The sequence below is a fragment of the Plecotus auritus genome, assembly GCF_963455305.1.
Source record: "Plecotus auritus genome assembly, chromosome: 8".
Taxonomy (NCBI): Eukaryota; Metazoa; Chordata; class Mammalia; order Chiroptera; family Vespertilionidae; genus Plecotus; species Plecotus auritus.
In genome coordinates, this window is record NC_137782.1 from 112,978,345 (window position 1) to 113,003,809 (window position 25,465).

The 25,465-nt window shown below is 48.6% G+C and overlaps 1 protein-coding gene across 3 annotated transcripts in view; it reads right to left on the reverse strand.

Annotated features, from left to right (window-relative positions):
* Window positions 1-686: 686 nt before the first annotated feature.
* The window catches only part of BCL2L11 (BCL2 like 11), a 45,756-nt gene continuing 20,977 nt past the window's right edge, over window positions 687-25,465 (reverse strand). For all 3 annotated transcript variants that reach the window (XM_080682969.1, XM_080682968.1, XM_080682966.1), the window contains 2 exons: window positions 15,486-15,595; window positions 687-4,845 (listed from right to left, as the gene is read on the reverse strand). In XM_080682969.1, coding sequence (XP_080539095.1) covers window positions 4,747-4,845; window positions 15,486-15,595 — 209 coding nt within the window. In that variant the 3' untranslated portion in view covers window positions 687-4,746. The remainder of the gene's footprint in view (window positions 4,846-15,485; window positions 15,596-25,465) is intronic.

Below are 25,465 nucleotides of genomic sequence, written 5' to 3' on the forward strand. Positions count from 1 at the left end.
TGGAGAGGAAATAGGCTGGGAGCCAGAACAACTTGATTTGAAATAATAAATGTACACATATACACACACACATATCTAATTACAAGGCCAGATTCGTGTATTGCTTAAAATAAAGCTCAGCCACGGTCTTTAACCTTTCCAGCACTTCCTTCAGAGTAAAAGTGGCCAAGTTATGCAATTATAGGATTTTGTAGTTTATATCCCCAAATCAGCCTTTAATTTCTTCACCCCCAAACTGGCTCACCCCCAATGCCCAGCACAGGCCAGACAACTCAATGGGCCCTTTATAGGCGGCATGATCAGTTCACGGGGCCCTCTTTGGCAGTTCTCTGGGGCTGGGCAGGTGCTGCAGACAAGCCCTTTCTCCCGGATTCCAGCTTTTGGGTTTTTCTTCCACTCACCAACATAGTTCGGAGCCAGCTCCCGATACCCCCTCTACCAGGTGCTGAGTCATATCTGAACACGTGAGTTGACAATGCATTGTCTCGGCAGCCACCTCAAACCTCTAGAGTGGCTTGCTTTCAAATATAATACGCAGGATCATCTCCAAGCAAGAACTCACAAAACCCACAGGCAGGTGATACACTCTGTGGCTGGCAAAGGGTGGGTGTGGGCATTTACACATTCACATATAATTCCAGCTGTTCCACCACCGTCTTGTGAAACAAATCAAAGAGTTTACTAAAACCAGTTGAAAAGTTTTATTTATATAAAATTCAGTAAGAACATAAAAAGATTGAGTTTCTTAAAAAAAATCTGCAACTATTTACAGCAGTATTGCACAATAAAGTGGCAATTACCCTGTCAAAATTTATCAGTGCAAACCAAAGTGAGCCAGGGAAATTGCAATACAAATGCTACATATGCTGGGTCCTAGGAACACATTAGTGATGAATCAGTATCCACTCGGATCAGTGCTCTTGTACAGGAGTACCTGATGAGTTCCGACACAGTGACAAGTGGTCACGGGACCTGGACATAGGACTCGGAGAGCTTCTCAAGTCTGGAACTGCCCAATACAAGTAGTCAAGTTACTTCGCTGGGAGCTTGCAAGCCGCACTGTTTGGAGTAGAAGCTACTACCCCAGCTGGTTTAGCCTCATGTGTGAACACATCCCCACACACACGCATGTGCAGTGAACACACGCAGGCACCAGGCTAAATCAGCAGGGGTGACAGACCATCTACACCAAACCAGGAGAAAATCTCTCTAAAGCTCCCACATCTTAACACCCATCCCAGTGGGGCCCCCAACCTCTCCCAAAGCAGGACATCAACCTGAAGAAGCAGGCTGACCCAATGAGGGACCAAAGTTCTGGGCCAGGGGGCTGTACAATTAGCTCCTGAGGACAATTCAGTCCACACCTCGAAGCACCGGAAGCCACGCAGTGGGTGGAGGAGATGCAGCTCACCAGTTGCCAACAGGGGGTGAGTGGCATGAGCAGGTCCTCCAGTCGCTCTGGAAGCAGGAACCCCTCCCACCTGTCCCCTGCCCTCTGAATACTGAGTTGTCGGGTATAAATTTTCAATCTGTCCCAATTACCGATAACACTTTTTTTTTTTCTTTTCAAGACAAATCCTGGGGCTAATAGAATTTGCTTCCATGAGAAGCTAGCTGTTTTGGAACCAATAGGAAGTCACTGGTTATTTCCCGGAGAATTTTGAAGCCTGCCCGATTTATGGTCTCTCATTGGTGTCTAAACATGAGCTTTATCAAAGGACAGCAAAGACCAAGAATGTAAACCCATTTGACCAGATATAACCAGGAACCAAAGCTGGAGGGCCACCCTAGGAAGACCATGTGTCCGGCAGTGAGCTGACCAGTCGCCACCTCAGAGTTAAAGCAAATAACGGGATGGTGGGGGATGGGGGGAGGGCATGTTGGAGGTCAACACTTTATAGAACTTAAGACATTAAATAAGCAGGAAATAAATATACATTATGTCTACAAGTTACAGCATTATGAACCAGTAGGACACATTACACAGAAAAAGAATCTACAATATTTACAATCCTTAATTCTGAAAAAGTTTAGTAAAAAACAGTGATTTTTTTTTTTTTTTTTTGCTCATTTATGCTGTACAAAATTTTACAAGAAAGGTGGAAGGAGACAATTGCACACAGACATCTGGCTCAGTTGGTAAGTAAAATATGATCTAATCTAATAAATAGTCAAAATATGTACAATATTAAGAAGGGGAAACAAGAGACAGTTCGACTGAGTACATTTTTTTTTTTTCTTAAATCAGAAGGAATTTTTACCTGGTTTCTCCACAACTAAAAACAAATTCTTCATAAACTCATTTCTAGGCTGGACGACGGGTAACTGGAAGAATCACTGTGGAGTTCCTGGGGGGCATTTATTGCATTTCTGTGATAATCACAGGACACTTTCTACAAATCTTGCATGAGAAGAGGTGGTCAAGGCACAAAACCCGCATCTCATAAATTTTCAGAATGGGAGCTAGTTATTTTTTCTACAAAATAATAAAATATAAAAGTAAAAGGCATACCATCGTAGGTATACTTTCTGCAGGAAGCATCTTGATACACAGATACGTACAGTACAGAGACACCCAGCCATCTCTCATGTCCTGGTGCAACATCCTGTTCTTAATACTTCTACACGTCCTAGAATTACTTCCTCACACGCGTGGCCACGGCCAGCTGCCAAGCCAGAGGTAAAGGAGCGCGCGCAGCGGGCCCTCGGCCCTTGCTGCATCCTGCGCTCCCAGAAACAGGGTAAAGTGCTCCAGTCAGAGGGACTGGCACATGAGTGTGGAGATCCTGGGAGCGGACGGGCCCAGAACCAAATACATCTTTGGTGTGTGTGTCCAGCAGGCCCACGGCCGCAACGTTACCAGCACCTCCAGCGGTGTGGCCTTCGTGCCCCAGCAAGGGGGTTTCAGACCTACCAAGAACACAAGCTCAGCCTCAACAGTTTTAAAAATATTCAAGACCCCAAGAAAGGATTTGGGGAAAAAGAAATTAAAAAAAAAGAAGAATATCTGAGATCAAATATTTCTACCTAAAGAAAGCATATATGCAAAATATATATACACACACGTATATACATATATGTATACATATATATTTACACAAAACTATGAAGAGACACATGAAAGAATGAATTTCTCCTTGCAATTTAATTATATGAAAACGCTGGTCCCTGATGGGCCAAAAGGAAATGCAATAGCTGTTGGCACTGCTGACTCATTTGAAAAATCATGTATTTCTCTTAAAAAACTGTTTCATGATCTGAGGTTTGAAAAACTGTAGGAGTTGTGGGTTCACAGAATGATCTGCACCTTCCTTCCCTGCCCTCTAACTGGTCTCTCTTGGGTCTCCCCATTGTTTAACTGCCTTTGAAATGACTGATCACCTGTGGGTGCCCTCGCTGCAGTCCTCACAGGTGGGAGTGGAGGAAGCAGGGGACGCACAGAGGAGGCCCAGCAAAGCCGTTGTCCAAGAGAAAAGAACAAGTAGACAGCTGTTAGAAGGGACCGCTGCAGACGTGTGCCTCGCGTTTTAATGGCACGGCTCAAAGTGGAAGGAAGCCTGCATTTCAAAGTGGGTACAAAAGAGTGGGAACCAAGGGGTGGGCATCCAAGGCCAGATCGACTTGGAATTGGATGAAAAGCCAAGATGCCCAGGAAGCAGCCATCCAAAGCCCTGCCCACGGCCTGTGCCAATTCCCACGAGAACTCCAGCTTGGATTCCTGCAGCCAAATTCAGCCGCAGGTGGGCTTGCCAGCCACCTGGGGCCTTATGCTGGGAGTGCCTCCTGTGCTGAGGGAAAGCCTGCAACCGGAAAAGCCAACAGTGCCAAGGGCCCTGACACTGTGTCTGTGCTGTCACCACACTCCCTCTTCAGGACGCTTGTACTTCGACGCCAGCCCACCAAACCACGTGGAAACCAGTACCAAGCACTTCCCAGTTAGTAAGCTCCCCAAAGACTGGCTGAGCTGTGGACGACACAGGCAGATTCCAAGTCACGTTCTAGCCCAGTTACACTTGATCGTAAAGATGCCCTGGACCAAATGTGTGCGTCAGCACCCAGGACAGACAGAGGAAGATGAGCACACACAGAGAAGCCACAGATGCAATTACATTTAAGGAGGTAAGTAAATATTTACAAAGTGGGAGTGGCATACCAACACAGGCTGACAAAAGGCCCTTCACCCCTTTCATCAGTTCCATCTCATAAGAACTTTTTGGTAATAATGATTAAAAGAAGGCGAGAGAGGCAACGGCAGGGAGGGAGGGGCCATATCATACACACCTCTCATGTTTAAAAGTCCTGTACAGTAGCCTGTAAAAATAAACTAAGGCAGCTTTAGAAATCAGCTGGCTCAGTTTCCACATGAGAGTTTCCATCATAGGTTCTTAAATTTTTAGTAAAAATTCATTTATAAGTTGGTTAAAAATTTCCATTTCCTTTTTAAAAAAACCTGTTCTTACACCATTCTTCCATAAAATCCTGCTCCAAAGAACCATGATTAGTAACATTTTTAAAAAGAAAATACTCTCTCATTTACATTCATAACAAACTACACTAGAGCCTCTGCCACATGGCGAGGAACCCATAAGGTCAAGTCCGCACACAGCTCCAGGTGTCAGGCCACACGGGCCCCTCTGGGACCACTGCTGGCCATGAAGCAATGGCGCCAGGAGGCTGTGACGCTGGGCTTGTCCGCTTGAACAAGTGAAATGTCTGCACACATCTTGGCTCCACGGGAACCCGTCGTCACTGCATCCTCCACACCAGACGGAGGATGTAACGCAACAGTCGTAAGACCACCATCTGGGGGTGGCCTTCTGCTTCTTGGTAATCATTCAGAAAGACCTAGAACAACAAGAGGAAAGCTGCTTACTTTCTCAGCTTCACGGACCTGAACCAGCCCCGTCCCAGCAGCCCTTTCCCCCGGGGCCAGCAAAGGGAGGCCTCACCACCCCACTGCAGGAGGTGCACCTCCACAAAGAGCATGCACACTGAAGGGTCTTTTTCAAGGAAAAATAAAGCAACCACAAGACTGTTTGGAAAAGCAGAGCGAATCCTGGTGCCTTCGTGAGTTCCTCTGAGACCACATGTTCCTGTCACAGGCAATGCCCTCACTGGCCGCTGGGAGGGAACACCGCCCGGTGCAGGAGAGCCACTGCCCGGGCCCCTGGAGCTGGTGTCCGCCAAGAGGGACAGGCTGCCAGGGAGGGAAGAATGACACTGGTAGGTATGAAGTAGCTTATGGCCCAAGTGTGTTTCAGAATCCCCAAAGGGTGAACTTCTGGGGGCTGTAACAAGGGTCCAGTCTCAGACCCCACACCATCCAGACAGCAGCTGCTGGGCAGTCTCCTTCGCGACTGTTTCCACAAGCCCCGAGCACCGGGGCCCGAGCAGGACCGCGCTAAGGCCGAGGCATTCCCTCCTTCCAAGCAGACGAGGAAGCCGGCCGGCCGGCAGGTCCCACAGGCTCCCGAACCACCGTCCGATTTTATCTGTCACACACCAGGTGGCTTTGTTTTGATTTAACTTTCAAAATCACTTGGCTTCTTCTGTGTGAGCAGAATTTGGGGGAGGTTTTAGTTCAGACTAATATTAGTAGGTTGAAAGAGGCTTATTCAAAATAAAACCACAACTTACTAAAATGAAGAAAGGGTGTGCAGTGCCGGGCTCAGCAAGCACTTTGAGATGGGAAATCTCATGGCAGCCAGGTGCCAATGCGGCCTCAGCAGGACCAGAGAATGGGATGAAAATGACACCAACCAGGGGGCCGGTCACATGGGGACAGACTTAGCCAATTTCATATTCCATAACCTCAGTGTCTGAGGAGGACCCCTCCCCCACCCTCCCGCCAAGCAGGGGATGTGGAGAAGGACAAGTCACACCACAAGAAAGGAGGTCTGCCCATGATTAGAACTCTGTGCTTTGATCTCAGATGGAAAGGACACAAAGGGGATTCAAAGATGTGCGGAGAGGGGTTGGTGCGGGGATTTGTGGCTAAAGGAACACAGCACCCGCCCCCCCTCCCCTCGGCTCCCCACTCCTGACAGATGAGAAGTTGCTGCAACATCTCAGCAAGGAGCCAGACTGCCTGCCCTCTCAGACAGCACACGTGACAACACGGCACACGCTTTTAAGCCAGCGAACAATTGCTTTTGGACAATATTCAACAGAGGAAGCCATTACCACTGATTCCAAGGGCTGTGCCAGCCCAGAAAACCCCCGACAGCTGGCATAGCCACTGAAGCTGCTGCCGGCTCCAAGGGTCCAGCCCCCACCTCAAAGCAGCCGGACGGGCATCCTGCTTCCGCAGGCTCGCTGCCCTCCAGCACCTGCACCACAAAGCGAGCTCCAGCATGCTCTGGGCCCCACGACGCTCACACACGGCCGGTGGCACGAGAGCCACGGCTAGGTGAGGACGTTCCGCCAGGGCCCAGCCATCAGCGTCATGCAGACCCTGCAGCCCAGCCAGCACGAGCCTGCAGACTGCTGGCCTCCAGGACTGGGAAGAAACACGTTTCCATTGTTTAAGCCCCATGTGTGGTCTTTTGGTACAACAGCCTGAGCTGACTCCCAGAGCCTCTCATTCCTGGTCCTTCACACTCTAAGTGAAAACAGCACCCTTTAGATTCAGAGTCGTGGAACATGGTTTTATTCTAAATCACAAAAATACTTCAGATACAAATAAGTTGTGTATCACAGTTGCCTGCTGCTCGCACACACTCACAGGTACCTGAGTGCAGGGCCCATCCCTGTAGGGGAATTCGTCTCCATGGTCTAGATCAGGAACTGTATCTGAAGAAACGGACTTATGGCCAGCTCACGTGTCTGCAGGGACTCCTTCAACATCAGTTTTGTGTCTCGCTCCAGGAACCCACTCCGGACAGTCTGCCTTCCTCCCTGCAGGGTGCGGGCTCCCGCAGCCCAGGCCTGCCCAAGAGTGTGGGGGGGGGAGAGGGGGAGGCAGGGCCCTGGGCTCCAACTCTGGGGCCCATGCCTGCACTCACTGGGCCTGATGGGCAGTCCTGTGGCACCAGCACCAAGTGCAGCACAGCCACGTACAGCCCATCTGAGGGCCCCTGTGGCGCTGCCCTCCGTGAGGATGGCCGCTGCCCCACCTCTGGGACCAGGAGGAAGTGTACAGGTTCCCACCTCGAGGACAGAAAAACATCTAACATTCCAGAGAAATACAGGCCGGTTTCACAGTGGGCAGCAGAATGGAGTCAAGACACGGAGGCTCCTTCCGTCAAAAGAAATGCAACGTGAGCACCTACGGAGCTCACCCTGGTGAGGGACAGAGCCAAACAGCTGAACAGGATCCTACGACAAGGGGCACACAGGGAAACATGAGGGCAGAGAAGGAAGGAGGGCCGGGCAGGAAGGCCCAGGGCCCACCCCCACGCGAGTCCCGAAGGAGGAAGGTTCTCAGGAAGGAAAGGAGGACATTCCAGAAGACCAGCGTGAGTAATGACAGGAGGTCCCAGGGCCCTGCACTGGGGAGGGAGCAAACAGTCCAGTCAAAATGGTGTTTTAGACAATGCATGAGCATCTGATTTCTCACAATAAACCACAACAGAAAACAATGCCAAACTCCAGGGTGTTCCCTCCAATGACAGTCCCTGAAAAATAAAACAGGAGGATGGAGGATTCATGGGCTCCAAGCTTCCCTGGGACAGGCGAGGCCCACGTGACCCTGGAGACACTGGCTCACCTGGGCAGCAGGTAGAGCAGGGTCTCTGGGGGCTCCCGAAGGCTGGGAGCAGCCAGCAGGGAGGAAGATGCCCGGCCCGTGTGCAGGGCAGGAGCTGGGGTGCTGCACAGCCTTGAGGCCCCCTTGTGCAGCAACCTAGAGCACAGAGGACGACGACACAGCGTCGGCCACCCCCGAGGACCTTTTACAACTTCCAGCCTACACTAGGGAATCTAATTACATTTTAATGCCGAAATAACCACAGCAAAACAGGCTCTCACCCCAAACCGCAGAAGCAGGCGGGTGGACACCAGGGGCTGCGATCCAGGCCGCCTGGGATCTGGTGAGGAGGCTGGCCACTTCCTCTCCTGCAGAGGGAGAGGAGCCAGGCCCCCAGCTTGGAGACAAGAAGACACATCCACTGCCACCACTGAACTAAACAACGTGCCACACGCCTGCCTTCAGTCTTCACAACCCCGAGCCAGTGTGGTGGGGAGACGAGCTCCACGTGAGAATCAAGGACCCATGACCCATGACGTAGCTGCGCACCCACGCTCAGCATCACTCCCACCACGTGAGCACCACACACCCATGCTCAGCATCAATCCCACCGCGTGAGCACCACACACCCACGCTCAGCATCACTCCAAGCCATTCTTTAACTTGCTCAACAACTCCTTTCTTACAAGGTTTCAACACTGAATGCCCCAAGATGTCCTGAACTTTGGGTCTACCTTTCAGTGGTGACATTACAGGAGCCTGAATTCTGGGCTGTGAGACTCTGACAGAGAGGGAACTGCACCGGGTTCAGGCAAGGGAGGATGCAGGGTCCCCCAGGATGGCGTTGGCATTCCCAGGGGCTGGCCCGGCATCTTTGGGATGGAGCTGAGGGCCACTGTAACCAGAGGTGACAAGGTGGGGGGAGGGAGGGGGGAGACAGAGAGTAGCCAGCGGTACCCAGGGAGGACCACCATCCCTCTGCCCATTCAAAACCAATCCATCGAAACAGTATTTTAAATGCAAGGGAAAGAGACAGGCTGCAGGACAAGGACCCCTGTCCACCGTGAGACCAAGGGCCAGTCACACAGCATCTCAGCTTAGATTTTATGTGGCTCCGCCATCCACTGCTGCTCTCAGCTGGCGGGCCAATGCTGCTGCAAAGCAATCCCAAGACCAAGTTCACTTTCTACGTGTACCCAGGCAACATGGGCGTTCACACAGCTGTGGGCAAAACAGCAGGCCCCGATGCCAGGTGCAGTGCTCCTACTGGGAGCCCGGAGGGAGCTTGCCCAGACAACTCCTGACTCCCTCCTGAGGCTCCGGCTGACCTGCCTGGGCAGCGATGCGATTTCAAACATCACAGCAAAACGGCATTTGCATGAATGCCACTTTCCTACTTTTGATGCATTATTTCAAAGACTCTGCCACAGTCAAGGCCTTTTGTAGGACCACGAATCACTCCTCCAGTTCACCTTAGTCGGGCCTGCCATGTCCTGGGTTTTCCTTCGACACGCATGTCCACCTGCGGTACAAAGTCACTGGCCCTGGCCCTGCCCCGGGCCAGGCTGGCTGGAATGAAGTGCTCTCATCACCTGTGAGGGTCACAGGAGGGGGGGCAACCAGAGGGCACCAGTGTTCCGAAAAGCCCAGCCTCAGAAACATGCTAATGAGACGTGCACACTAACCACAGCGCAAACCTCGGCGTGGCTCAGCTGGAGGTCTATGAGGGTGACAGGAAGGCAGGGCGTCTGCAGGGGGCGAGGCTCACCTCGGGGACATCTTCATTTCCTCCTCCGGAGATGAAAACCCCCGTGAGACATTCTGAATCCCCCTCCGGGCACCTGCATCTGCTCTGGTTACGTGTTCATGGCCACGTCCCCCAAAGGCAGGCGAGGCAGCGTGCAGGTGCCCCACGTGGCAGACCAAGGGAGCAGTCAGAAGTGTCACCAGCGTGATGCGGCCAAGCCGGTTAGCACGCACCAGTGCACGACCTCATTTCACTGCGCTCACCCCGACCGCACCGCCTCAGGGCCGAGGCACGTGTCTGACAGGCAGAGCTTGAAACCCGGACAGGTGAACGGCTACCAGCATCTCTCTCTGAACTCCAGAGAACCAAGAAACGTTTCCATTATAGTTCAAAGTGGCAGAAGACAGAATGCTGGGAGGGGGCAATAGCGTTTCCTGGCTCCATACCTAAATGCCCTAGTTCAACCTTCACGACATGCCTAAGGGACTGCCCGACAGTGGAACCCCAGGGTGGGACGCATGGACTCGGTGCAAGGTCTGACCCTGAGGCCTCACACTTGGCCGTGAGCTCTGTTTTCTACGAGATCACACTTGATCCTCAACAAGTCGTGGAAAGTCAATCCACGGTCGCCATCATCTAGGCCAGCAGTTGCCAACCGTGCGGTCCTAAAGGTTGGCGACTGCTAATAGGCCATCTGCAGGTCTCAGGGAAAGACACCTAGAGCGGGAGCCACAGGAGGGGTGGCTCTGCTGCCACAGGCTCGGCGTCCCCATGGCGGGGTCTCAGTCTTCGCCCTCTGGTCACTGTTCTTGCGGTGTGGAAACGGCATAAGGCGGGGTGCAAGACTCTTAAAACCAAACACACAACTGCATCCACCTCCAAGGAAATCACCCGCTAAACCTGAAAACTAATCAACAGAAGGTGCCAATCGATTTACCCGACTCATCACTGCTTTGGCTATGAAAGCGGTCACTCTATGAATCCATGTGAGCAAAGGGTGAGACAATTCACCATCCCAGAAGCGAGTTTACTTTTTTCTCTTATTAAACTCATTGGTTCATAGAATCATGTACGTTTCAGGAATGTAATTCTATAAGATCTGTATGTTGTATTGTGTGTTTAATATCTGACATGCCTATTTTTCATTATTCTCAACTCAGGCAGTAACGAAAAGCAGTTCATTTTATTAAATTCCAACATTCAATTAACGCAGGCCTCAGAAGAACACTGCCTGAGAACACGCAGCCCCAGGTTATGTTCAGTGTATGCTCGTACCAAGCAGGCTCAGTGCAGACCTCTCCCTTGCACGTGATCCGTAAAGAATATCATTTATAAAAACAGCCTGTGAGCTCCTTTTTTCTCTGCTTTGGTTCATGCTGCGCTTCCGTCTGCAGGTTGTCCCTTTGTTTCATGCCCGCACACGCCTGGGACACAAGTAGGAAATAGGCCTTCTGAACAAAAGACACACTGTTCCTTGTGATCAGACAATGAAAGGGTTTTCACCCACCTCCTGGCCCATCCAGAGAGTCTGCCACAGCTCTGTGTGTGGCTGTCCCCTGCAGTCCACCACCAGGACATCCTGTCACTGCTCAGCAGCAGGGACCTGAGCATGGACTGGCTCAGGCTGCAGAGGCCCTGGCCCTGGGGCTGGGGCACACTGGTTATAGGATGGGCCCAAGTACCCCAAGTGCACGTGATTCCTGGTCTGAAGGGTCCAGCACACGCTCAACAGCCTCAGACCGCAAGCCTGGCCCATCCACACGGGTAAGCACAGGCCACCCTGCACCCTCGGACGGCCATGCCCACACTTGCTGACGCCCCTCCAGCAGGGAAGGCCAGGACCTGGATTGCCTTCCCGCGGTTTCTCAGGGTGAAGAAGCTAGCAGAAGCTATTCAGGAACCCAGGGGCACCAGTGCCACCCGTGAGGAAGCGGGAGTCAGGGAACAGGCTGCTGAAGCACAGGCCACCAAACTGCACCGCTCACTCCCCGCAAGCTACTCCCCTGTCAGAGCCCTCGGCTCTCTGAGAAGTCCTGTCCGGGGACGATGACTGTCAGCCCTGTGCTCACCTGTCCCCCTGCAGAGTCCTGGAGCTCTAAGAGTCAGGGCACTGTGTGGGTGCAGGTCATTTAGCCACAAATCCACCTACAGTCCCACAACACTTTGTCCACAGGCCTCCACTACCTCACACTTTATGTTCAATGACGTGGCGAAAAGACACCAGACGGCTGCCACTGGCCGAACCTGTGACAATTTGAGCATCAAAATGAGTATTGAGTGTAACACATCTTAACCCCCTAAACTAAACAGGGACCCATGGCCTCGGCTGGGTAGCTCAGTTGTTAGAAAGTCATCTCGCTACGCCAAGGTTGCGGGTTCGATCCCAGGCCAGGGCATATGCAAGAATCAACCAATGAATGCATAAGTGGAAAAACATATTGATGTTTTTCTCTCTAATCAACAAAATTAAATAAAATAAATAAAAATACACTGGGACCCATGAACTTGTGATGAATGAAGCGAACACCCGGGGAGAGAGGAGAGCTGTCGCCCTGTGCATGCGTCCCTCCCATCACACACAGGAAAGTGCTAACTACAGCTGAGAGCACGTGCCTCCTGACACTGAGCACTGAGGACACATGTCCCACGGCTGGGACAGTGGGTCACGTGTGGATAAGGTCCACCGACTACACAACATTACTGCAACGTTGTTAGCTTCTGATTTTGATGACTACACTGAGGTCACAGAAGAAAATACTCTTAGTCTTAGGAAATACACACGGAAGTATTTAAGAGTAAAGGGACACCATGTCTGCAATTTATTCCCAAATACTTCAGGAAATAACGTACACAGGTATCAGGAGAGAAGCATTAGAGCAAGTGTGGGGAGGGTAACAGTGGAGAGCAGAGGTAGCAGACAGAAGAGGGCTCTTCGTACCGTTCTTGCAACTTCTGTGTAAGCCTGAAATGGTTTCAGAACAAGTCACAAAACCAGCCCGACGTGGCGTGGGGAAGCTGCTATCAGATGGGGAGAGGGGGTGTCCTCGGCCCTGGAGGTCATTAGGCGTATCACGCGGAGTCCCAGGGGAAGGGAACATGCAGTGGACGTGCTCACCTGTGCCCCTCCCACTCCTGCTTCCAGGATTCAGACGCCACAGCTCCGTGTCATACGCTGCCACGCTGCCCCACTGCCCTGACGCGGCCTGAACACACGACAACTATGCGACAACTTCCTCTATTGCTCTAACTGGAAAAACAGGAGAATTATCCTGTCAGGCTTCGCACGCTCGTGGCAATCAAAGACCAACGCTTCAGAAAAGGGACTGTCATGGTATTATAGCAAATACAGACACCAAGTATTTGAAATGCTAACACCGTCCTAAAGCAGCGCACGCTCGCCAAGGGGTAAAGGCTTCCGTGCGCAGCCAGCGTGAAAGTTCAAGGCATCACTTTCCCAAAAGGCCTCCCGTTTCCCCCAAATTTCTGGGCCCAATATTCAAGAATAAACCATCACTGTGTGCAGACAATGGACTGTTTAACACCATTAAGGCAGGCATCTGTGGCTCTGGAGGTCACTGTGCCACTACCCTGAGCTTCAGAGTCTGGTGTTTGAACTGGCCACTTATAAAATCCGGAAGATATATTAGCCTCCTTTTTAGAAACATCAGGTTATAACCTGCAGTCTGTATGTCCCTCCGCCTCCCCCCAGTATCCCAGCCAACTTATACAGCAAAAGAATGCAATGAGATTTACACTTATCTTACCAAATACATTGAGAGCAGATAGATTACATATCTGCATTAGTAGACACAACCATCTTACACATTAAACTGAACCGTGGGAGGACGGGGAGGAAGGATGGGAATGACCGAAAGCTACGGACTTTGTAGATGTCACCTCACCTTCAATGGAGAGACGAGGTGATGAGGACAACCTGATGGCTGGTGTCTCATTTGCCCGTGACTAGAACTGGTCACCCCTTAGACAGCCTATGTGAAGGGAAGGCTGTGCTCCAACCCCACGTCATCCTTCGCCCTTGTCCCATCACTGACCACCTAAGGGCCCCGTAGAGAGGCATCACCCATCCCGCCTGGGCAGGCTCAGGGGAGAGCTTAGTGGACACCGGTACTCCATATAAGGTTAGAGAAACGTACAGAACACCCTTCTACACACCTGGCTCTGTGGCCAAGGGCTCTGGCACAGTCATGTGAAGGACTGTGTTGATGTATCTGTGTCCGGAGCTTCTGGACACCGAAGGCACCAGGGCCCATGGGCCTCATCTCTCGGACAGATCTGGTCCCAAAGTCACCTACCAACCCACCTGGAGGCGGTGCAGGAGGCGGGCCAGCTGTTGGAGTTGGTTCACTGCCGGACTCACCCACCCCGAGGGCCTCCAGGCTCCCCAGTGACCTTCCCGCTGGATTACGGGCACAATCCAGAACCAGGTTTCGGGTCTAGCCAGCCCAACCTTGTTGCAGGGACCCCCTACCTCGGCATGGGGACCAACATCCTGTGTCCACTGGGCCCTCGCCCTGAGGAGTGCTGCCCGGCCACACACAGCAACCCGAAAGCCCTTCAGAGACACCTCGCAGAGGAAGCGGGAACAATAACTTTACTGACACGTTACAAAGCAATCAACCCAGCGAAAAACAATTACCATTTCAGATCGAGGCTGAGAAGGAACTCATGTTCTGTGAGTGGTCCATGTCAGGTTAGGTCAGAACACTGGACATTTTGCCGGCTAAAGACAGTATCATAAGAATTTTCTAAGTGACATTTCCCATTTAATGACAGAATCACACTGTCACACATTTCCCACCAATCACCACACACCACCCTCTCCCCGACAGGAAGGTCTGAAGGGGATCCAGTGTGAGTTTTCTGAAAGTCTCCCCATGAAATGGGGAACTCTCTCCATGTGCTTGAAAAAGCTCCAAAGTACGTATATGGGCAGGAACACAGGAACAATCGAAAGCTCTAACAGGTAATGTCTATTTGCTTAGCAACCGCACCAGCATTCAGTGCAGGATAGAAACACGGGGGTGTCCTAAGCTCGTCCTCCCTCCGGAAGAAACGAGATTTAAAAATATCTTTACATGGAACGACAGTGTTCAGAAAGAAAAGAGACAGAGGGAAGTGACACAGTAGGAATGACATTAACAATCATTTCCTACGAAGTAAGATTTAAGTGTCTTCCTTTTAAATAACTCAACAGAAATACCTTCATACATGGTTGTTTGAAAAAAAAATGTAAACCAGCCAGAATTCTATGAAATCACACACTGGCTAGTGAGCCCCTTACAGGACAGAGTCAAACATGCTCATCAGGGTCCCACGGAACTCTCAGAGTTGAAGCTACACACTCTCAAGTCTTCATGGGGAAAAGGTGTCCAACGGTACCGTCTACCAGCACTAGGCAAGCAGGAAATACACTGCATCTACCGAACAAGACATAGGGCTTAATTTAAAAACATCAACCACACACCCCAAAAATGTAAGTGGCAATCAACTTGGGGTGTAAAATTTTGTGGCAGAGGTGTCATTTTACAGGCTATTAATGAATGGCCTCCTAATTCTAATACGTTTCAATAAATGACAGTCCAAGGACAGCCAATGGGGCCAAAAGGACAACGTCACATACTCCAACCCATGTCACCAGCAAACCCCAGGGCCTCGTTTCCTTGTCTGAGTGAGGATGGAAAGTTAAATGTTTAACTTTGACCCAAACTGACTAAAGGGAGTGTAGACACACCGATATGGAGTGTAACACTTATGTGGGACTATTTCAAAGCATATAAATAACCCCTTTTCAGCACGATGGTTTAAGGCTTGTGCTCACGAGCCCCCTTTGCCACCTCGTACTGGGTTCTGCAGAGCCACCAGCACTTCAGTTCAGCCATAACACAAATGGAGCGCAGGAAGGAGGAATGGCAGGCCACACCTATCACTTCTAGAACAAGCACGGGATGATTACCGGTCACTTTATTTTATGTGGTTGGGAGGGAGCGTGGCAGAAGAGGGGTAAGTAAGGAAGTAAGAAACCCTCATTACCCTCCGTGGGTAGTAGGCGTTGAACTCGTCCCCGATCCGCCGCAGCTCCTGTGCGATCCACATCTCCGGACGCATGTCTGCAGGTAGGGCCTGAGACTGCCGCATGGAGGCTGCACCAGAACAAGAACAAGAATTACATTGTTTCCATGGTCAGGTAGACAGGTGTACAGGCAGCACGCCCTTCGCACACGCGCACTCCTATTTCTGGAAGCTCCCTGACTTCCAGGCCTACAGTAACAGATCGTGGCTCACCTGCCACCTAACTCTGCGTAAAGAGTAAGGGATGTAGAATGATTGCCTTTCTCCAAGTTGGAGTTTCAGCGGTGCAAAATTCAAAACTTTCCCGGCCAATCAATCATATGCTTCCACTTCAAGGCAAACACACACACAAATGCATAAAAATCATTGGACACAATTGAGGACATAAAAATTGAGGTTGTCAGTAAAACAACTACGTTGATCTTAATACCGGGTAAAACTCCTAGGGAACATTTCCAACATCACAGAGGAGTAAGAGATAAAGTGGTTGTTCTCTTAGGAGCACGAGTGACACCTGAGAAAGGACACCAGGCGGCCTGCCTGACCGCGTGCCTATGTAGGTGGATGCAGCGCTGGGCTGATTCACCAGGGCCACCACAGGGCCAAGTCAAAGGGTAACTGTGTGTTCTGCCTATTAACACAGCCAATGGGTGCAAGTCTGCAACCCCATGTGGGGGCAGGAAAAGTTTTGGGTATAAAAGCAAAGGCATCTTTGATGAAGAAAAAAGCGGGAGGATTTCATTACACTGTCACCAATGCCCACACCTGCTTGTTAATGGAGCCATTAAAGCCATGTGACAGCCAAAATGAAAGGGAGCAAAAAGGCAAGTCTTCAGAACATCCACCACGCATGGGAAGATGTCTGCACACGCCCCCAGGACAGGCCTTGCTCACACCCGAGAGCAGTGCAGAAATAGGCACTGGAAGCGAGCCTCATGGGCTGAAACATATCACACGCAACATGTTATCTTCTTGTTGAACTGTACTCGCAATTAAACACGCACGTTCCATTTCAAACACCACAAAATATTTAAAAACCTACAGCAATCAGATCTCATGACAACATAAATATAGCTTCCTCTTGTATTTTTTGCAAGAAAATTGTTTTGTACTTTGTATTTTATTTATTGTTATAAATAAAACTGACACTGAGTCATAGCTTCTGAAAAGTACTTAAAAGTACAAAAGGGTTTGGTTTCAATTCCCTGTCAAAGGCACGTACCTGAGTTTCAGGTTTGATCCCCAGCCATGGTCAGGGTAGCACATGCAGGAGGCAACCAATCAATGTGTCTCTCTCACATCCATGTTCCTCTCTCTCTCTCTCTCTCTCTCTCCCTCCCCCCCTCCCACTCTCTCTCTCTCTCAAAAAAAAATCAATGGAAAAAATATCCTTGGGTGAGAATTAACAAAAACAAACAAACAAACAAAAAGTGAACTCAGTGGCTCAGTTGGTTGGAGCGCCATCCTGTACACCAAAAAAGTTCTGGATTCTATTGTCGGTCAGGGCACAACTTAAGGCAACCACCAATTGATATTTCTCTCTTTCCCTCCTGCTTCCTCGCTCTCTCTCAAATCAATACAAAACAAAACAAGTTTTAACCAAGTCTTCTCCAAACTGTTGCCCCATTCTAAATGTCCCCCATCCCCCACCCAAGTGAATTACACAGTGATCCTACAAACGCAGCACCTGAGAAAGCGCAGGGCACTCTGTGTGGGGTGGGAAGTATGGAGAGGGTGAACAAGTAGGAGCTCACACAGAACCTCTCCGGACGATCTGCACTCCGAATTAGGCCAGAGGCAAACGGCTTTGAAAGGAAGGCATGGTGGAGAATGTAGGAGCTGACGATGGGGAACTTTTAGGGTAAGCTAGGCCTGTCCCTCAACACCCATCTAACCACATAAAAATCACTCTGGCTGAACCCTTGTCATGCAAATATTTCCATGGTTACTATGTAAAAGTCCATAAAACTTAAATTTTAAATGACTAAACTGACCGGACACACAATTTCAGGGTAGAATGATGCCAGGTGGTGATGTAATAGTTGACTCACTTTTCCTGGGTTTAGTGCTCTTTAAGCCATGACTGTTCTTTTTATGCTATCAGCAATCAAGCATTCTTTCTTGACTTTTGAAACCTTTAGAAAGAGAAGCCACCCTTGAGGGAAGGAAAGCATCCTTTCTTGGAATGACTCCTTATCCACACCAGAGCCTGCAGAGTGTGTCATGCGATCCTGCAGATGGCCCTGCAGGGAGATGCACCTGCCCACACGTGCAGGTGAGCAGGCCCGCCAGCGGGCCACCCCTCGGCCACGTAGAACCACATCACCCACCTCTCCTGGGCTCCAGAGCCCACTCATTGCTCACCACACACAGCTTTTTTTTTAAAGAGTAACCTGATTTCATGCCGAATCCAGTACGGCTCAGTGGATAGAGCGTCAGCCTGCAGACTGAAAGGTCCCAGGTTCGATTCCGGTCAAGGGCAAGTACCTTGGTTGCGGGCACATCCCCAGTAGGAGGTGTGCAGGAGGCAGCTGATCGATGTTTTTCTCTCATTGATGTTTCTAACTCTCTACCCTTCTCCCTTCCTCTCTGTAAAAAATCAATAAAATATACTTTAAAAAAAAAAAAAAAAGAGTAACCTGATTTCAACCGTAGAGTCAGAAATAAAGAAAATGCCAACCATCCACAGAAAATCTGTGAAATACAGGTTGTTTTTTACAAAGACAGTGGACTCGTAAAACTGCTGCAAGTTACCTGATACTAATAAATCAAGAGAGACATTACCTTACCAGCAACTATGAATGCCCACGTGCCAGACCTCGTCCTAGCAGGTGTTCTGGGCACAGCAACCACAGAGGCCGAGCCCTGCCCCCACAAAGCTAACGTTCTTTGGGTTAAATGCTAAATTTTAACTAAATGTTGTTTGTTTGGTATAAAACAAAACCATTCCACCGGTTACTTTCCCTCAGCGGCAGCGGAAGCCTGCTGAATGTGTGTGGTTTGAAAGGTTCTGTCTGGAGAACAAAGATGGCGGTGTAGGTAAATGCCAGTACTTGCCACCTCCCACAACCACATCAAAATTACAACTAAAATACAGAACCATCATTCAGAACTGCCTGAAATCTGGCTGAAGTCCTACAACTGGAGAAGTAAAGAAGAAAGCACATCAAGATTGATAGGAGGGGTGAAGGCACAGAGAACGGGCTGGTCAGACAACCACGTGTGCCATCTTTCTTAGGAGGGATATCTAGGCTGAGCAAAGTGTCCCAGCACCACACCAGACCCCCAGCCCAGGGTTCCAGAGCCAGGAAGAAAAGTCCCCGTAACTTCAGGCTGTAAAAACCAGCAGGGATTGTGGCTGATGCACATAGAAGCTGCTGGAGACCAGGCAGTTCCTCTTAAAGGGCTGGCACACTGACTGACTCAGATTCGCTTCCTCTGAGCGTCAACGCTGGGGCAGCGGCTTGGGGGGATCCAGGGACATAAGGGGAGGAACTGGATTGTCTGGCACCAGGCAAGAACTTGGGGGCGGCTTTCTCCCAGGCAGGGGTGCTTGCAGGGGTTATTATTCCTGTACTGGGACCTCCCCCGCCACAGAGCTGAATGATAGGCACCATATCTGAGTTTCCATCAGACTGGCTCACACTGTTTGCTCTGCCCTGGTGATTCCCTGAGACCCTGCCCAATCCAATCTGCAGCCCCACCCAAGCTGTTTGTAGCAGCTTCTCCATATGAATGGCCTGCCCTGGCTCAGGCTTTTGTCTGTCCTAAAATCCCTCAAACAAACAGTAGCTGGACTCAGTGTGCCCCATACCTCTCAATAAGAGGCTCCAGGCCTGGCAATAGCAGGAGGCTGCCTTGTTTTACAGCTTGGCCTCACCTGGGCACTTCCAAGCCCAACACAAGTAGCAGCCATCTACAGATCGTTCTGTAGCTCCTGACAGGTAGCCCCAGGCAGGGCACAGGCAGAGGCTGACTGCAGGGGCAGAGCCTGTGCACCCAGTGAACAGCTTCTGACCATGCCAGGTTACAACTCTACATATCTACAAAGGACACACTCAAGGGGCAGACTCAGTGAGCACCAAAGCCCCACTGAAGCAAGTCTTCCTCCATAGGGGTGTCTCCTGCACAGCAACTCTTCCACTGTAATCGCAGCTGGTCCTCACTGCCAATTGGCCTGGGGGTCAATTCCTCCCAGCAATGCCAACAGCAATCAAGGCTTAACTATAAGACAGTGCACACAGACTACACAGGGTGTACCAACAGTGCCAGCTCAGGTGACTGTGGAGGCTGAGCCACTGGGCCCTACAGGACACCTACTACACAAGGCCACTCTACCAATTCCAGGAGGCATTGCAGCTCTACCTAATACATAGAAATAAACACAGGGATGCAGCCAAAATGTGGAAACAAACGAACATGTCACAAGTGCAAGAACAGAAGTCGCCAGAGAAAGAATAAGTGAAATGGAAGTAAGCAAACTACTAGATACAGAGTTCAAAACAATGGTTATAAGGATCTTAATGAGAATTTCAAGGACCTTAGTGAGAACTTCAAGGAAATTAGTGAGAACATCAAAGACATGAAAAAGGACCAGTCAGAAATTAAGCATACACTAACTTAAATAAAGGATAATTTATAGGTAATCAAGAGTAGAGTAGAGGATGCTGAGAATCAAATCAGCGATTTGAAATAGTAGGAAGCAAAAAACACCAAATCAGAAGAGCAAAACGAAAAAAGAATCCAAAAACCTGAAGACAGTGTAAGAAGCCTCTGGGACAACTTCAAGCCTATCAACATTTGCTTCATGAGGGTGCCAGAAAAAGAGAGGGAGTAAGATACTGAAAACCTACCTGAAGAAAAAAATGACAGAAAATTACCTCTACTTGGTGAAAGAAATAGACTTACAAGTCCAGGAAGCACAAAGAGTTCCAAACAAGATGAACCCAAAGAGGTCCACACCAAGACACATCATAATTAAAATGCCAAGGGTTAAAGACAAGAGAATCTTAAAAGCAGCAAGAGAAAAGCAGTTAGCTATCACAAGGGAGCACCCATAGGACTGTCAGCTGATTTCTCAACAGAAACTTTTCAGGCCAGAAGGGAGTGGCAAGAAATATTCAAAATGCTGAATAGCAAGGACCTATAACCAAGATTACTTTACCCAGCAAAGCTATCATTTGGAATTGAAAGTCAGACAGAGTTTACAAAGAAAAAGCTAAAGGAGTTCATCTCCGCCAAACCAGTATTATATGAAATGTTGAAGGGTATTCTTTAAGAAGAAGAAAAAAGGTAAAAAATATGAACAGTAAAATGGCAATAAATACATATATATCAATAATTGAATCTAAAAATAAAAATAAACAAACAAGGAATCTAATGAGCAAAATAAACTGATGAATAAAATAGAACCAGAGGCATGGAAACATGGAACCGACTAAGGAAATCTCAGAGAAAGGGGAGGGGAAGAGATTAACCAAAGAACACGTGCATACATGCATTATCTATGGACACTGACGATAGGGTGGTGAAGGCCTGGGGCAGGGCAGGAAAGGGGGTGGGGGGCATAGGAGAAGCTCTTTCCTTAAAAAATTTTTCTATGAGGTCACAGACTATGTTGTAGGCCCCAGGTATATATAAGTAAAAGAAATAGATAAAAATTCCTACCCTTGTGAAGCTTACATTTCAATCGGAGAGATAAAGACAATAAGCATAAATATGTAAATTACAGAACAGCTTTAAGGTGGCAAGTGCTATGGTTTAAGTAAACAGAACAGGGTTAAGGCAGAGCAGGAATGCTGGGGGCTGGGGGCAGGGGGGAGCTGAATTGTCCTCACCTACAGGGTGGCATTTGAGCCAATATTTAAAGGAAATGAGATTAAAAGAAAGATAAAAATGGTAAGATCCGAATTAACTAGATTATATAAATTAAGAATAAATGCTTTATAATGAAATGATTACTGAGAAGCTAAGTCCCTTTAGAGGAAAAGTTACTTGCAGCTCTTCCCTTCTCCCCTGGGAGGCGAGAGATGACAAAGCCTATAACCCAATTATCATCTCAACTGTTAAAGAATAAAGTTTCCATCCTTGTCTCAGTGGTGCTAGCAAAGTTGTGAAACTTCAGTCAGTTCTGTTTGTGCATTAAGTGGTTTGGTCTCATGACCACTAACTGTAATGTAATCCACAAAGAGTCTTTCTATACATGAATCAAATGACACATGAAAATGGGAAATACCTTTCAAGAATATCTTACCGCTGGCCAGATGGCTCAGTTGGTTGGCGTGTCATGCCATACACCAAAAGGAAAAAGGTGGTGGTTCGATTCCCAGTCAGGGCACATACCCAGTTGGGGAGCATATGCGAGGCAACGGATTGATGTTTCTTTCTTTCTTTCTCTCTCTCTCTCTCTCTCTCTCTCTCTCTCTCTCTCTCTCTCTCAAAAGCAATTAGAAAAAACACACATATTTTTTGGGTGAGGATTAAAAAAAGGGGGGGTGGGAATAGTTTAGAGATACTTGTGTTTGATATAAAAATACAAAGCATTGCCAAAAAGTTTCTTAGACAAAGAACACATAAAATTGAGCAAGTTTCCGAATTCCTAAACTAATATAGTAACTGCAAACAATTATTGAATCTCTACCATGTGTAGATACCGTGTTAAGTATTTTATCTGAACATTTTTTTTATTTATTTGCTCATTCAACAAATACAATTAATCACGTATTTGTGCCACAAATCATCCTAGACTCTGGAGATTCAGCAGTGAAGAAAGCAGACAAAATCCTTACCTTTATGGAAATGGATATATAATAGGTCAGGTGGTAATAGTGCTAGAAACATAAATCAAACCAGGCAAAAGGGGGGTGGGGAGTTCCTTTGAGTGGGGTGCTAATTTAATTTAGGGTGATCAGGTCTCCCTAATAGGATGACAACTGGTTTGCTGGGCAAAATTGTATCTAGAAAGAAGATACAGCAGAAAGTAAGAACATGGTCAGTATTTTACTCTATTTAAGTATTATTTTATAGGAAACTGAAGGCCTAGGGATATTGCTTTTACTAGTATATGTATGTTTGTGTCTCATAAGTAATAAGGGGCAAATCCACAACATGACCCGTGGTCTACTGACCTCAAAACGCATGCCTTACTCCCCAGAATACCATTAAATTTACTCAACAAGTTAAGCTTTTTCTTAACTTCATCACTAGTTTAATCTCAGTGACTGTCAGAGTTGGTCTCATGTCACATGAGAACAACCCTAATAACAATCCTGTCAGCCCCACAGTGGTGCTGGTCAAAACCAGAATTAAGTTTGCTTAATTCCATCCCACTGTCAGGGAGCATGTGGTGAAGGGGTCAGGTGTGGTCTCCGGAAGGTGCAGCTGGAACTGGTGGGGTACAAGGACAAGGAATACTCAAAAGCACACTGCTCCACCCTCAGTCCCCTAATACTATCTGGATACTTAACACAACTACCCTCATGCTAATAATATAGTCCACCTATCAAAACAAGAACCTACCTTCCCATTCCTACTCTATAGGAAAGATAAGTATCAGGCATAAATATGTTTATTTTCCTATTTGCAAGATGCCTACCAATTATAAATGCCAACACCTGATCAAAATGGGTCTTTATTCGAAACAAAAGCTCTTATTACTACACTAGTGGCCCAGTCCACGAAATTCATGCATATTGAAAGGGAATTAATTAGAGGAAATATTTTAATATTGCTATTTGCCCTTTCTCTATAATAGAAGTGCCAGAGATGAAAGAAAATTAGGAAAATGTATATAAAAATCTCCCTCCCGTCAGAGTCTGGGGCACACTGCGGGACCCAGAGTCAAATCCCCATCCACCCGCATGTGCCTCAAAATCACACGAGACCCGGACCTGGCCGGCCCCACCCCGTCAAGCCTCGCAGGGTGGGGGGTGCAGCCTCAGGTCCGCCCGCCGTCAAGCCCTGCCAGGTTGGGGGTCCCCTGGCCCAGGCATGAGGGTGTGATGACCATTTGCATATTAGCTCTTTATTATATAGGCTAGGAAGGTCAAATTTTAACTTCTGAGGCAATTTTACATGAACGCAAAAACTCTTCAAAGGGGAAATTCTGATGGGGTGTATTTTCACCCATAGGAAATGTAGTTTTTGCATTTAAGAAAGCATTTCACCCCATAAACATGGCACTAAAACTTAAAAAAAAAAAAAAGACAATGAAATATAAACTGCTTTAATGTAAACTGCTCAAAGGCTGAAGGCCACACAAGGCCAGGTCCAACCCTGTAAGCACCTGAGCCAGGACCACCTGTGAGGAGGTCGAGTTTTCTAACCAAAAGCCCCTTATCAGTCAATGCTACTATGTCAGGCACAGGCAAATGTGTGATGTCAGTGAAATTTTCACCAGAACTCTTAGAAATAATTTCTTAAAATCCAGCAACTACTGGTCACATCATCTCCTACAGGAAAAATAAATATCATGATATAATTAATCCATTTTTCTACACTGAAGCGGGGAGGCAGGTGAAAAGGCAGGCATTTTTCAATGGCAAAGAACTTCAAGTCACTAAAGGATGTGTGCTACCTAACTAACAGACTGTTCTGGCTCAGCTACAAAACTATTTTCCAACCCATACGGTAATTTCAAATCTTAAAAGCTCAGCCACTGAGAACATTAATATTGTGGTTAAGTGGCTGATAGTGAAATTAGGCTGGGGCTCTCGGGAAGGCTTTTCTGTCACACCGCCTGCCAGGGTGAGAAATAAAAACCAGACCGTCGCTTCACAGCGAGCGCATCGTCAGTCACCCAACCCCGTCACCCTCTGTTACCAAGGCAGGTGCTCAAAGGCACCGAGGCAGCATCTTTCCACACCCAGCTGAGGGGTGCTGTAGAAAGCCACCTAGTGGGGCATGGGGGGGGGGGGGAGTGTCATGTCACACCTGCATTCCTACCACTGCAGTCTCGTCTGAGGGACAGGACTGGCACAGCTCTCACTTCCGAGGGGGGGCGGCCGCTTGAGTTCCCATCATGTCACTGCTGAGTGTCAAGTGCGGAACCAGAAACTATATTAAGATTCACGGAAATACTCACTTTACACTGTCTTCAGTCACCTACACATGCCAGGCAGAATCGAGATGAGGTTTCAAAGTAATCCACATGGATGAGGCTGAGAACCAGTTCTCAACTCAGAACTGAGAAAGGAAGCCTGTCCCGGAAGGGACAGGGAATGTATGGCTTTGAAGAAGTGATTTCTGCTTTTAAACACACACCAGAACATACTTGGGGAAATACGTGCACGTAGCAGGGACATCTTGGGGCCATCCACCTTTTATTCCGAGCAGAATCTGATTTAGCCAAAAGCCATAAATAAATGGACCGTTTCTCGGTAGGCTCTCAAACCAGCACTACACTGATTCCAAAAGAATCACTCCGAAATGGTGAGTGGAAGCACTGCCTCTGCAGGTGGCCACGTTCCTGTGCAGAATAAAAATCCTGGGATGGGTGTTTAGCCCCAAATTTCACACCTGAGCATCTTCAGAAATATCTACCAGTTCAGTTACCCACAGCTTACAAACCTGCCAAGGTTTCCTTGGGAAACCCACCTGCATGATCAGCTCCAGAATTCTGGGTGAGCCCCAGGGGAAGGAAGGACATTGTCAGCCGGGAAGTTTTACTGCGGTAAACGCTGCAGGATCACCCCCAACTCTGCCAGTTCTCAGACCTCAAGGAGCCAGAATCCAATTTTACATACACACCCCTACCGCTGGGTCTACTTCTCACATCATTTTTTTGGATAAATACTGTATCAATTCCACTGAGCCCCTGAATGAAAACAAAAGGGTTTAGAAATGAAATAATGTGACAGTACTTGGCATCAGTGCCACAAAGTTCCTAATCATGTTTCCCTGGTACCCAGTGTCAAGCATGGGCAGCGGCATTGCGAACAGCT